We start from the raw sequence: 13498 nt of genomic DNA, 5'->3' as shown, positions 1-13498 counted from the left end.
CAACAAAGACAAAAAAAAAACAAAATATTTATACCAAAAATAGATACAAATCTTCAGCTTAAATAACAGGAATAACAGATAAACAGAACAGAAACCCTAGTAAACAGCTTTCTAGAGGCAACATGTAAAGTTGAAACTGGGTAAAGGAAATATACCAGCCTTAAATGACAAATTCTTCATCAAATATCTCACAAGCAGGATATCCCAAAAACAAGTTTAAATTTACTTGAAATCAAGTGCTACATCCTTTCACCTAATTTCACTCTTTCATGTCACCTCCAGAAGGTTGTTTACTAGGATTTCTATTGGTTACTAGCTGACCCGGCCACGCGTTGTTGTGGCTCAAAATGTATCTATTATAAATGTCTTACACTTCCCTCCTGGGGGGAATTTCAAAAAATCTCTTTTTAGTGTATATTCTGTTGACGTCACCTATTAAAACGCAATTAAAAACGCAAAAAACCGCATGTAAAATAGTATAAATAGAAGCCGAGTTCTTCACGGTAAGCCTTAATCCCGTCCATCTCCCACCGTAGGGAGAATTTCGAGATGTATATTATATAAAAACACGTGCATATTCGAATGCAACGTTGTGTCAAAATTTCAAAGGAATCTGTAGGAAGAAACAAACGTTGTATTTTATTTATATGGATAGATAGGTAGAAAATGATCTGCTTAGGTCCATTCTCACAGAAAAGCATAATGCCTTACAGAAAAGCAAACTTAGGTCGTCGGAAGTTAGCGCCATCTGTTGGACATAAAAGCCTTAATCCATATATAAATATATTATTGAAAGGGGGGAAATGGTGATCTTCACATATGCCACAAACCTTCGCGGGAATGTATTAAACAACTTCCCAGAGTTTCATGGCAATCGGATAAATGGTGTGGTAATGCATGAAGGACAAACACACACACACACACACACACACACACAGACATACATTCGTTTTTATATATATAGATTGGTAATATTTCTTTATAGTTTGCCAGGTTACTTTCCTCCAACTATTATTTGTCTATATTCCCTACATATCTCACTGGCACTGCATTGTATCCTTTTCAATGATAAAGATTATCTCCTTACACACAAAAAATTCCAAGCTCTATGCAGTTCTCTTAAGGCACCCATCAAACAACAAGAATAACTTACAATTTACAAGTATCCTAACAAATAATTGTGCTATTCTTTCATTTCAAAATTATTTAATAAATTACAGAAAAATATTAATAAATTTCAACGATTAGAGTATATAATTACCTTGTTCACTGTATCATATAAGTTACTATATATAAAAAATTGCTTCATGGCTTCCAATCCTTCCTTTGCAGCTTTATTCTTTGTCAATTTTTCATTATTCAGCAGCACTTCTATCAATTCAGGCCCACCTAAACAAATATAAAATATTTAAAAATAATTAACTTATTTGAAATAGCTTGAATCTCATAATTAGAATTGTGTAACTATGTATTTAATGTCTAAAATAGTGAATATATAACTTGGTAAAATTTGTATTAGTACATACAAAAACAGACAATACAGTCATATCTATCTGAAGTCACACTTTCTCTTAGGTCACTCAAAATAGCCAATTTCAATTTATAAGAATCAATGATGCTAAAATCACACCTCCATAAAGTCTAAAGTCAAAGCCATTTGCTGTTCCTGCCTATATTATACAATGTTATATACAGTCAAACTTAATGGCACTGGTAGTCAACGTTATATACATTTATTTTGACTTTTTTTAAGACCAAGAGCATAAACACATTTCTAGCTACTTTGGTTATAAAACACTCTTTATAATTAATATTTTATGCAACTAACTTCAGATATAGGAAAGAAAAGTGAGAAAAAAAACATAAATCATTATCTTATGACCTAAAAGATTATTTCAGAAGGAGACACATCTGAATTGAATCTCAATTGTAAATAATTTGCAGTCTGGGAAATAAATAAATTTAAACTCTCATCTTCTATCCATCATTTTACATTATATTTTACATTTTACATTATATACATTATATATAAACTTTTGAATCAATCTATTGATAACTAAAAAATAGACATATTTAAAAAATATACAGCAAGAACTAGATGACTATTGAATAGTGTTGAAAAAACAAACATTTAACAACAATTAGTGTCTTAATAATCATTGAAAGGGGGGATTTACTTGAAAGCTGAACATTCAAGACACAACATTTTCTCATGGATGGTTTCATAGTTTTAAGCAACATTATTATATTAAACAAATTAGACTGCATGGCAAATCAACACCTATCAGTGATAATTATTAGGAAATATATAAGTTAATTGTAAAGATCTCAAATTACAAGTCTGAAGATGTTTATAATTTTGATGAAACTGACTTATTTCATCACCAAGTATCTGACACAGCATTTTCTAACAGGATTTTAAAAGGAAGATAGCAATCCAAATAATAAATTATAATTGGATTGTGCATAAATGCAAAAAACAATTAGTAATGGAGAGAACTCGTTCTCTCTATTACTAATTGATATATTTAAAAATCCACAGTGATTTAAGAACATAATAAGTGTTAACATTAATCATCAACATAAGATGTGAGTCCAAATGACAAGTGAACGCATTCATTATTGGGCTGCAATTTTAAAAAATTGTAGGCCTATAAATTTCCACTGTCATCACCTATCTATTTGTCATTCCTTAATCTTGAGAAAGGCATTAGATAGATGAAAGTCGAGACCAGGAGTGGAAAGCTTAGGACAAAAGCTCCAGCTATATATGAACTTCCAGTTTAAATTTGGAAGTCACATTACTTCAATTCAAAATTTTTCCCTGAAAAGAGTTAGATAGATAACTGGCACAACTCTATTGCTAACAGAAAAAATATGATGTATAGAAGCAAAACAACTACTAAAACAATTGAAAACATTGTGACGAAAAGTTGCAGCCCAGCATTGTGACAATGTCACAATAAGTAATAACTTGTTAGAATTAGTTTGGTTTATTAGGTTACAGCATCACGACACATGAACAATCTGCCCAGGGGGAGGAATCACAGGATGACTTTTAATGGGACCCTATTTAGGTGTTACTAACATGAAGAAAACTCAGTAAACTGCTGTGGCCAGCCCAAACCCATGACTAACCAACTACCAGAGTTTGGTAGTTTTATCCACTCAGTTACTAGAGGGTGCTTATTAAAATTAAGAAAGCACCATTTAGAAATAAAAAAACCTGAGTTGTTAGATGTGGAAAATTAAATACTTATAGGTTTTTCACAGGCTTAAACACTTGATTCCACGCAGGCAAGTGCTACATGCTACCTGTCTCAGTAATGATATAGCGCATCTATTTCATGCTATATTATTGTCGCAGTAATTAAATATTCTTAAAAATTATATCCTTTTTTGTAAAAGTTATATTTAGTTTATTATTTGTTATATTTTTTGCCAATAGATGATGCTGCATATAAAGCCAGTGTGAGATAAGCAGGAGGCCAGGGGTCAATCCCTTCTGACCACTTACTCTGCACAGGATCGGTGAGATCCAATCTCCTTGTTGTTTCGGATGGCTTGTTGTTGCATGGTGAGGGGGTGAGCAAGTCGACAGGCATCCCGCGAGCAAATGATAGACAGGTTCACAGGTTAAAATAAACAAATAAGGAGTTTATTATCTACTTAATCTAATATACAAGAATATACATAAAGGATTTAATGATTAAATGCGGTTAAGATATAACTTAAAGGAATTGGTGATCAACTAATCACTATGCTGCGTGCCTAACCTCTAGAACAGGAGAGAGAGTTTACAAAGGTATCAGCCTTAAATTATACCTCTATTTGTTGCTGGATGACTGCATGCAATGATCATGCAGGAACATGGAAGATGGAGGAGGGAACAGGGAAGCTGATGTCTCCTACCATTTCGTTTCGGCTGGGACCGGGACGAGAGACACATGTACAGTACCAAGAATAACTTCCGAGTGATCACCTGAGTGAAACACCGGAAGCTCTTTTATATGGATTGGTTTCCATTTGCGAAGCCACATCAGAGGTATGGATCTCTGATAAACATGGTGCACCATTGCATGGGTGATTAAACTTCCCATTTCTTCGAAACATCGTACTAGGGAAACCAATCCGCCAGGAGTGATTGAACCTGAACCTTTCTTCATTCTCTTCTGTGTCCTAAACCTTCATAAAGTTTCAGCCGGAGATTCGTGGCTGAAATAAAACAACTTCACCAATAGTGCTTATCCACCAATGTCAACATCATAATGAAAACCGTATGTCAGCGCCAGTAACAGGAAAATTCAAAAATGAGCTGTTAATCATACACCCTGCATTTTATAAGACTCAGATTTGCACAATTCCAGTGATTTTCTTGCATTAAGCACCCTCTTTCAATAAAAATTTGAAATATTTTCTTTCTCTCTACCCAAAAAACTCCCCTTTTGTGAGAATAACTATTACCCAAACTGCATTCAAATATACCAATTCTTTCAACTTTTACAAACTTTTAAACTATTTACAAACTTATGGGACCTTGTGTTTTTGAAATTATTATTTACTTCTTATAAACAGTTTATATTTTACAACTTATGTGCCTTTTTAGATGAAGTTAATATACCAGTACTTTCACAAAATAAACTTATTTAAAAAAAAAAAATAATTGGTAATTTTCTATTTTCTTTTCATAATTTAGGAAATACTTTTGCATATTAATACTGATTTCAAACTTTCATGAAATAAAATATGTATTAATAAATATATAACATATATATTTAATTTTAATAACAAAGAATTTAATAAAATTAATCCAATTATATTTTTATTAGAAATAAAACATACCATGTTGACTGACATATTCACCAATTTCGTCTGCAATTGTGGGATCTAATCCTTTCTCATCAATCATTTCTTTTCTGACTTCTTCCCAAGACATCTAAAATATTTAAAAATAACTATGAAATAGTTCACATAATTTTTCTCTTAGTTATGTCATAAATTCATAATTCATATCTATTAAACATTGAATTAAACTGAAGATTATATTAAAAGTTTTATTTACAAAAGAAACATCTAATTAATGGATTTACAATTTTATTATATTATTCAACTGAATATAATGAATCCTTAAAAGTATTTTTAATTTGTATATTAAAGAACTTAAGTTAATAGCTGTTTATGTTTTTATCATGTAAATTTATCATAAATAAAAATATCTCTAATCTTGAATTTTAGATTGTTTTATTAGATTTATGAATGAAACAGCTAATGAAGTGAAATTTTAATTGTATCATTATCAGTTTTTGTTGTTTGCTGAAAATATGAAACTGCGTTATTTTACTTGAAACATAAAGTGAAATTTCTATACCTTAACTGATAAACAATGAAAATAGCATTAGTCCATTCAATTAATTAAATATTTAAAAAAATTGTTCTTCAATTATTATTGGTACCCTAAATGCATTAATAAGTTAAAATAATTAATAAAGATGAGAGATTCAAATGTTTAGAAAATATACTAAATAAATATGTGCATCTTGTAAGATCTACAAACTGTATTTTATATTTCGTTAAAGCCATACAATTGCCAGATTACATTGAGCTACATTTATGGTACTAATTACAAATGTCAAGTAATTTGACCCAGAGGTAAGCAATTGTCTGTAATCTAGCAATCATTTGGCTTTAATCTAAAATTGGGTTTGTAGATGTTTATATTTTTATATTTTGTATTTTTAATTCTAAAATATCTGATCTATTGAATAAAAATTCATACATTAGTCAAAATTATGTTGATATGTTTTAAGAAAGCATTTAAATTGGAATTCTTGTTTTTGAGAGATAAGTTAACTATAATGTGATAATCGAGGAGGTTAAGCAGCAAGCTTGACCCCGCTTACCAGCACGGTCTAGTAAGGACTGTCATTGTGTCAATGGATGGCTGTAGGAGGGCAAAATTGAGTGGGAGGGTTGGTGAGGTGGTGATAAGATGTCAGCTGCACTACAGGATGACAGCATTGAACATAAAACTTATTTAATAAACAGATAAACATATACAAAGAAAGTACAAAAATGGAAGATACAGTTCTGATTACAATTATTCTGTAGTACGACTATAAGTTACCTTATCCAATTTATCCACTGATGAGCATATTGTTCGGAATTTTTCTGAAGGAACACCACAAACTTCAAATATACCATCAAGTATTTGGCGATGATTTACCTATAAAAAAATTTTCTTCAATTAAATATTAATACTTTATTTGTATTGTAATAAATAATATACTGTATTTACTTTAATCTAATATGTACCATAATTTCACTATGGATTTTTTTTTTATATATAGACAACTCAAGACAAAGTTGTCAACAGAACTGATTCTGTTGACATAAATTTGTTCAGTATTTATTGCTAATGAAGTAAGTTATATATCAATGTATTCTTTAGTATTGAAATTGGAAATTTCTTCACTTGCTGTGTTAGGCTCTACCTAATCAAGGTGTATAATGTATACTTTTTTGTCCAAATTTAAGCAAAAAGTGTACATTATAGATGGTAAAATATAGTAAATAATAAAAATGGAAAATCTAAATACTTTAAAAAGAAAATTTCAGTAAATTATTGTGTTTCATTTTTATTTTATAAATAAGAAGTTTAAAAAAAAATTTATTTTTTGTATATAGGGTAGATGTACCAGTTTTGGCCAGTGTACCAGTTCTGGCCAAAAAACAAATTTAACTTAAAAATATAATCACCACATATTCAAATCTGTCCAATGAAACAAACTTTTATTGTTAACTGTTCACACAGTTAACAATAAAAGTTTGTTTCATTTGTGATTATATTTTTAAGTTAAATTTGATTTTCTGGCCAGAACTGGTACTACACTGGCCAAAACTGGTACATCTACCCTATCCTATGCTTTTTAAATTGTTCTGTATACCAGTTTTTTAAAATAAATTATAAAAAAAACTGATATATAAAACAACTATCAACTTTTTTATTTCTCATTTGCAAATATCATAGAAATTAATAAAGATGGATTATTTTTAAATGTTGAAACTTTCAATGTAATTCTTTGATAAATTAATATAAAAAATGCAGTTTTTCATTGAAAAACAAAACACTAAATTTTCATAAATTATACAATCTTTATATCTTACCTTGACCAAAAAACTGCCAATATCCAAACTAGACAAAATTTCAACAACTATTCGAACACATTCTGCATCAGGAAGCATTAAATCATATTGACCAGCAATATCAAAATCCTATAAAATGAAAGATTATTTTAAAATAATAATAATAATAATAACTAATAAAAGAAATGGAGTATTTCGTATTATTATGTAATCATATAAAACAATTCATTTCTTGTGATATAAGTACTTATCCAAATAAATGAAATGATTCAGCAATAAAAAATTAATTGAAGATTAATAAAGGTAAATTAAATTTTTAATTTTCGCAACATTGTATAAGTAACTCAAAAATGAAAATGTGCAGTATGCACAAGAAAATGACAGCTGAGATATCTGTAATTTGTACGATCTATACCTAGCAATTTTATGCTGGTATACTCTTTTTCAGATCATCGTATATTATATTATATTTACCAAACATGAATAATAATCATAGATGAAGATTGAAAGTTACTTGAAAATATTGTTGTTGATAAGATTTCATGAGATATGTAAAGAAAATCTATTACACATTTAAGATGAGATTTTCAAATCCATAAATATGTGACTCATGTTTCAGATATCTCTGTGTTCACATATCACACAAGGACTTGTTACACTTTTAATACACACTTAGGATTTTGTCTTTGATAACAATATTGTTCATAAAACTATAGTGAAAATTTTAAAGAACACCTGTAAATGTAGAATAAAAACACAGACTAGATAAACAAACTTATTCATCTCATAAAGATTCAGAAATTGCCATTACTATGCAATTTAAACAGTGTAACTAAGAATATGATGTATTCAAACATCAGAATTACATTAGAAAAATAACAATGTTCTTAAGAAATGAAATTTATGCAACAATCTCAAAGTGACAATATTCATTATCATTGTATCTCAAGAAACTATGACAAAAGCCAAGAAAAAAACAATCAAAATTATACCAATTGCAATATATCAATATCTTATCTCATTCCATAATTCAAGATATAATACTCTCTCTATATTATAAGCAATTCTTGAAAAAACCTCTCAGATTAGCAATAAAACAAAACTATCTTCATTTACTTATCAATAAGCCAATCACTTGCAAGACAACACATACTATCAAGTTGTAAGGATTTCATGTGTCATTAACATAAGTAATATCTGTTTTTACTGTCACAACTAGGTGCATATACAGACACTGGGCATTTCTGACATCAATCTTTATTTGGGAATATCCTTTTGGTCAAGACGCGTTTCAGGCATAAGCCCCTCTTCTGTCAGTATTACATTTGGGATATCCTTTACAGTTTAATATCATCTTATCTGCTTTCCTGATAACAGTTCTTACAAATTTGACTTGTTTATCAAAATGAAGAAAGAATTGTATGATTGACATTATTATAATTTATGTAAATTCCTATAATCATCAATCAGAACTGCTTAACAGATGCCAGTGAATGATGATAATAAGAGTGAGTATTTAAAATACATTTAAATAGTAATTTGGTAAAAGAAAAAACATTTCTACAACACATACTTTTATTAAGAATGTTTTTATGTTGTACAATATGACCAATTAAATATAATACTAACATTAATAATATAAAAGCTGTCATCTGTGAGTGTGTGTGAATTCCTTATAACTTCAGCAATTTTTATTCAATCCAGATGAAATTTTGGTTTATATTCATTTTATGTTCTTACAGAAAGTATAGGCTACCTATTTTATGGAAATATTAGCTATAGAATGAATGTTTTACTGATTTTGGATTGGTAATTATACTTACGTTACAGTGATGTCAACGACCTCATTTAGTTCATGCTTGATGATGGAATTTCCCTTAAGTTCCATTTTTAAATATTTTGGCAAATGGTGTATTTTAAACTTACTTCATTAAATTTAAAATTTAAACTTTAAAAAAAAATAACCACATTGTGTCACTTCTATAAGAAATTTTTAAAAAATCTTTCCCTAGTGAGACCTTGTGACATTCTATTATCCAATTGGAAGTAACAATCTAATGAGCCCATTATGTAAAAAGTGTCATTGCTCATCTAACTAATTCAGCTTTGTTTCTTCAATGTGGAATTAAAGAGACTCACTATTTTGTCAAAAAATAAAAAAAAATAAAAATAAAAAGTCCAGAGGAAGCATTTTGTCCATTCCAGATGAAATTTTGTTTTGTTGCTCTTTATGTTACAACAGCTATTATAAACTTCTTAATTTGTAGAAATATTAGCAACTCTTCTTGAAATCTCTACTCTTTTCAATTCTTCAATTTCTACTTTCTCATAAAAAGTATTCTGTCATGCTTGGAAGAAATTTCTAGTTATAAATATTAAGTTTCATTTACTAATCTATCATCATCATTTCTTACTAATTATGAATTTATCTAAAGAATACAAATTTACATATTATTCCTTTTGAGCTTAAGCTGTCTTTATTAATAATTTTTTGAATTAAACTGAATAACTCTAAGTAAGAAATTCCAAAAATACATATTAGTATGTTTGGAATTTCTTACTTACTGTTAGAGTTATTTGGAAAATGCTATATTTGAATAAAGAAGCAAAAATAATTTTCATATAAATATAGTTTCATTTAAAAAATGTATAAATAAAAGTTAAAATTCAAAACCATGTCTATTTTTCAACAATTTCACTATTTGGAATCACAACATTATTGAATCTTCCTTGATGTACTATTCAGTTGATGAAATATTTCTGATAAGCCTTCACAAAATTCAATTTATTAGATATATATAATTAACCAAAATTTAAATGCTAAAAATTAAAATTCTCTCATTCATCAATCTGACCCATAAGCAAGAATATCTTCAAAGTTGAAATCAAATAAACAAGAAAATTCTTTGAAATTTTTAGTTTTATTCTCAGTGTTGTTATAACTAAATTTCAAAAACTACAAATATCTATTATCTGTTTTGCTTTGAAAATATGATTTTATTTGATTATCATAACATATCAGTGTCTTTTATTTTATCAAAGAAAATTACATAAATACCATATAATGGAAAATTAATTGAAAGAAATATATTACTTCAAAATATAAAAAAAACTAATTACATTATACAACTTCAATAGTTATATATTTTATTTTCCTTAGTCAACTTTAACATTGTAAATATTTCTTAATTCAGCCAGTATTAAGAGTTTCTTTTATACTTATCATGGATTTTGCTAATCTCACAATAGGACAGCCAGATGGTAAAGAATGAAGACAACATATCTCATGAAAATCTTGAGGGATCATCCCAACTCAGACTTAAACCCAAGTTTCCAAAAGTGACAGACTAACATTTTTACTGCTTTGACCATATGGCTGTCATTATACAATACAGTAGAGTCCCGTACAACGTGGGGGATTCGTTACGCATTATAGAAAATCGCATTATCGCAATTATTGGCCTATAAGTTGAAAAAAAAACGTATACCTCTGATCGACAAAATTCGAGGGTTGTTGCTTGCTTTATTTGTGCGTTGTACGGGACTCTACTGTCTTACTTAAAACTGAAGTAAAAGTATATTTAGGAAAACAGAAAAATATTATGTTTAATTATGTTATAAGTTAATAATCATGAATTATATAAATATTGTTCTGAAAAGTTGCTTTAGTAAAGACAAATTGCATATAGAAAAATACAATATAGCAAATTACTATTAGTTATTAATGCAATATAAATTGCAAATAATATATGAAAACCAACACAAAAAAGCAAATTAACAAACAATAATAAATTATTTTGATAAATATAAAATAACCAGTTACTTACACATTGATAAAATTCTCGATATCTTCCTTTAGTCATGTATGGTTTATCTCTTCTATACACTTTTCCAATATGATAGCGTTTAAAATTTGTAATTTTATTCATAGCAAGAAATCGTGCAAAAGGAACAGTTAGATCATAACGTAATGATAAAATTTCACCACCCTGATCAGCAAGATCATAAATTAATTTGCTATCTTCACCATACTTTTCTGTTAAAGTCTCCTAAAAAATTTTCAATGATAGAAAAATTAAAATAAAAAAATAGACAAAAACAATATTTTATTTTTAAATAGACAAATAAAAAAAAAATTGATTTTTTGTTTTTGATTTCAACAATAATTCTTAAATATTTTTAATGGTTAAAATGGTTAATAAATTTTTATTTTTAATTTTAAATATAGATTTATGAATCACATCCTTTATATTTCTATGAGTGCTGTCACAATCAAAACTATTTATTTCCCATTTCCTGGAATACTGAAATACTGAATCACTGGAATACTGGAATACTGAATCACATTCCTATCAATTACAATTGATCTAATCAGTTCAGAAAAATTATGAACAACAATAAGATAATTTATTTTTACAAAAATTAAGCAACTATATATCTGTATCTCTCTGAACAGTTAGTTTGTCCATAATATTTTTCACAACTGATTATGAGACATTAGCTGTTTCCAATGAATTAAATCAGTTTTGTGAACAAATTTATTGAATTTTTCTTCTTAGTATTTAAAATCTAAAAAATAATAAGGTTTAAATTATTAAATAAAATTATGATTAAATATGAATTGTGTAAGTGAATTAAGTATCAGGGATCCCATTTGCCACTAGTCAAATTGTTTTTGTGAATAAAACTATTCATTTGACTAACAAAATTGTGCAAACATTCATCAGATCATGAAAGAACCTCCAATGGGTTTTCATCAAGCATTTAGCACTGTTTTCTGGAGCCAATTCAAATGTCCACCTGCCAGTAAAGCTATACATAGCTTTGAATTGGCATCAGAAATTAAACTGTTCATCACAAACCTTCTCCATTGCTGGAAGAATGATTAGGTTGCAACTGGTATGTATTGCAACTGATATCTCATGCTAGCAAAATTCTTCTCAAAATAATACAGCACAGGATGCAACAGTTTGTTGACAGGGAGCTGTAGAACAAGCAGGATTCAGGAAAGGCAAAGGAACAAGGGATCATATAGCAAACATCAGATGGATAACGGAAAAAGCAATAGAATTTCAGAAAGATTTCTACATGTTTTATTGATTACAGAAAAGCTTTTGACTGTGTAGACCTCAATAAAATGTGGAGAACACTGAAGGACTTGGGCCTCCCTGATCACATCATCAATCTATTTCAAGCACTCTATCACAACCAAGAAGCAACAGTGAGAACACTCTATGGTGACACAAACTGGCTAACAGTAAACAGAGGAGTCGGGCAAGGATGTATCCTTTCACCTTCATTGTTTAATATGCATATTATGCACATTTTCTAATGAATTTCCAATATAAAAGGAGTTGCAAAATATTCTTCGTAATTCTTTGAAGTGATCATGCTGCTGATCATGATGAATGATCATGCTGCTCACTTTGGCTGTTCATTATAGTGAAGCTGCAATCTGATTAGATTACATATAGAGGATGTATGTTCTCAATATTGCCCTTTCATCTCTGACAGAAAGGTTTTTTTGGCCTACAATGTTTAGCTTTGCCATAATTGTCAGGGTCCTTTAAATAATTGTGAACTATTGTCTTTGATTTTCCTAGTAGGGCTGCAATGAGACTTACAGATTTCCCACAGTCTCTGAATGCATGTATCTTGCCTTTTTCTTCATCTGTTAATGTTTTGCTAGATCCCACTTTTACTGAAGGCTGAAAACACACAACATGGATATATGCAAATTAGGTTACAATGTTTATTCTATTTTAGAATTTTGTAAAATATAAATTTTTAATCCTAGTCTCAAACTTTTTCCAGGCAAAGTGCAAGCAATAATTTCTTGTATTTGAGTTCTTAAATATGAAAATAAATTTTTACTTCATATTTGGTTTATGGTAATTTTAATACCTAAACAACAACATATTTAGAGCAGATCAGTTAATTTTAATGGAAAGTTTGAAAACTCAGGTGGTCTCAAACTTTTTCCAGTACTATATATGCAGCGAAGTGACAGAAATACTAAATTTCTCCCTAGGATACATTTTTAAATAAAAATTTTTTCCTAAAACTCAAAACCACATACTCAGGACAGTATATATACCATATGCCAAATTTAGTTGAGATTTGTCAAACAGTACTTTTTACAAATGGTTCTGAACATCTATTCTTTAATTATGATCACCTTATATTTCATGTAGCAATTTTCAAAGTTAGTTCTTGAAAAAACATACTTTCATGAAAATAATGCTTTGAATGGTTTAAATGCAAATCTGTGACAGTATATTCTAATAATCACTTCACCTAATTATTATTAATTTAGGAATCCAAATTATTTTTCACTGATATATTTTACTCTTTG

The 13498-nt window shown here is 28.7% G+C and overlaps 1 protein-coding gene across 1 annotated transcript in view; it reads right to left on the bottom strand.

Annotated features, from left to right (window-relative positions):
* The window catches only part of HisRS (histidine--tRNA ligase), a 36629-nt gene that overhangs the window by 8284 nt on the left and 14847 nt on the right, over nt 1-13498 (bottom strand). Inside the window, exons 4-8 of the mRNA XM_067274745.1 lie at nt 10971-11192; nt 7165-7272; nt 6125-6223; nt 4843-4936; nt 1262-1389 (exon numbers count right to left, since the gene is read on the bottom strand). Of these exons, the coding sequence (XP_067130846.1) occupies nt 1262-1389; nt 4843-4936; nt 6125-6223; nt 7165-7272; nt 10971-11192 (651 nt within the window). The remainder of the gene's footprint in view (nt 1-1261; nt 1390-4842; nt 4937-6124; nt 6224-7164; nt 7273-10970; nt 11193-13498) is intronic.

The sequence above is a fragment of the Centruroides vittatus genome, unplaced genomic scaffold, assembly GCF_030686945.1.
Source record: "Centruroides vittatus isolate TY-2023 unplaced genomic scaffold, ASM3068694v2 contig_563, whole genome shotgun sequence".
In the NCBI taxonomy this organism is placed as follows: domain Eukaryota; kingdom Metazoa; phylum Arthropoda; class Arachnida; order Scorpiones; family Buthidae; genus Centruroides; species Centruroides vittatus.
Note: the sequence above shows the minus strand (reverse complement) of the source record. Positions and strands in the feature narration are given on the sequence as shown.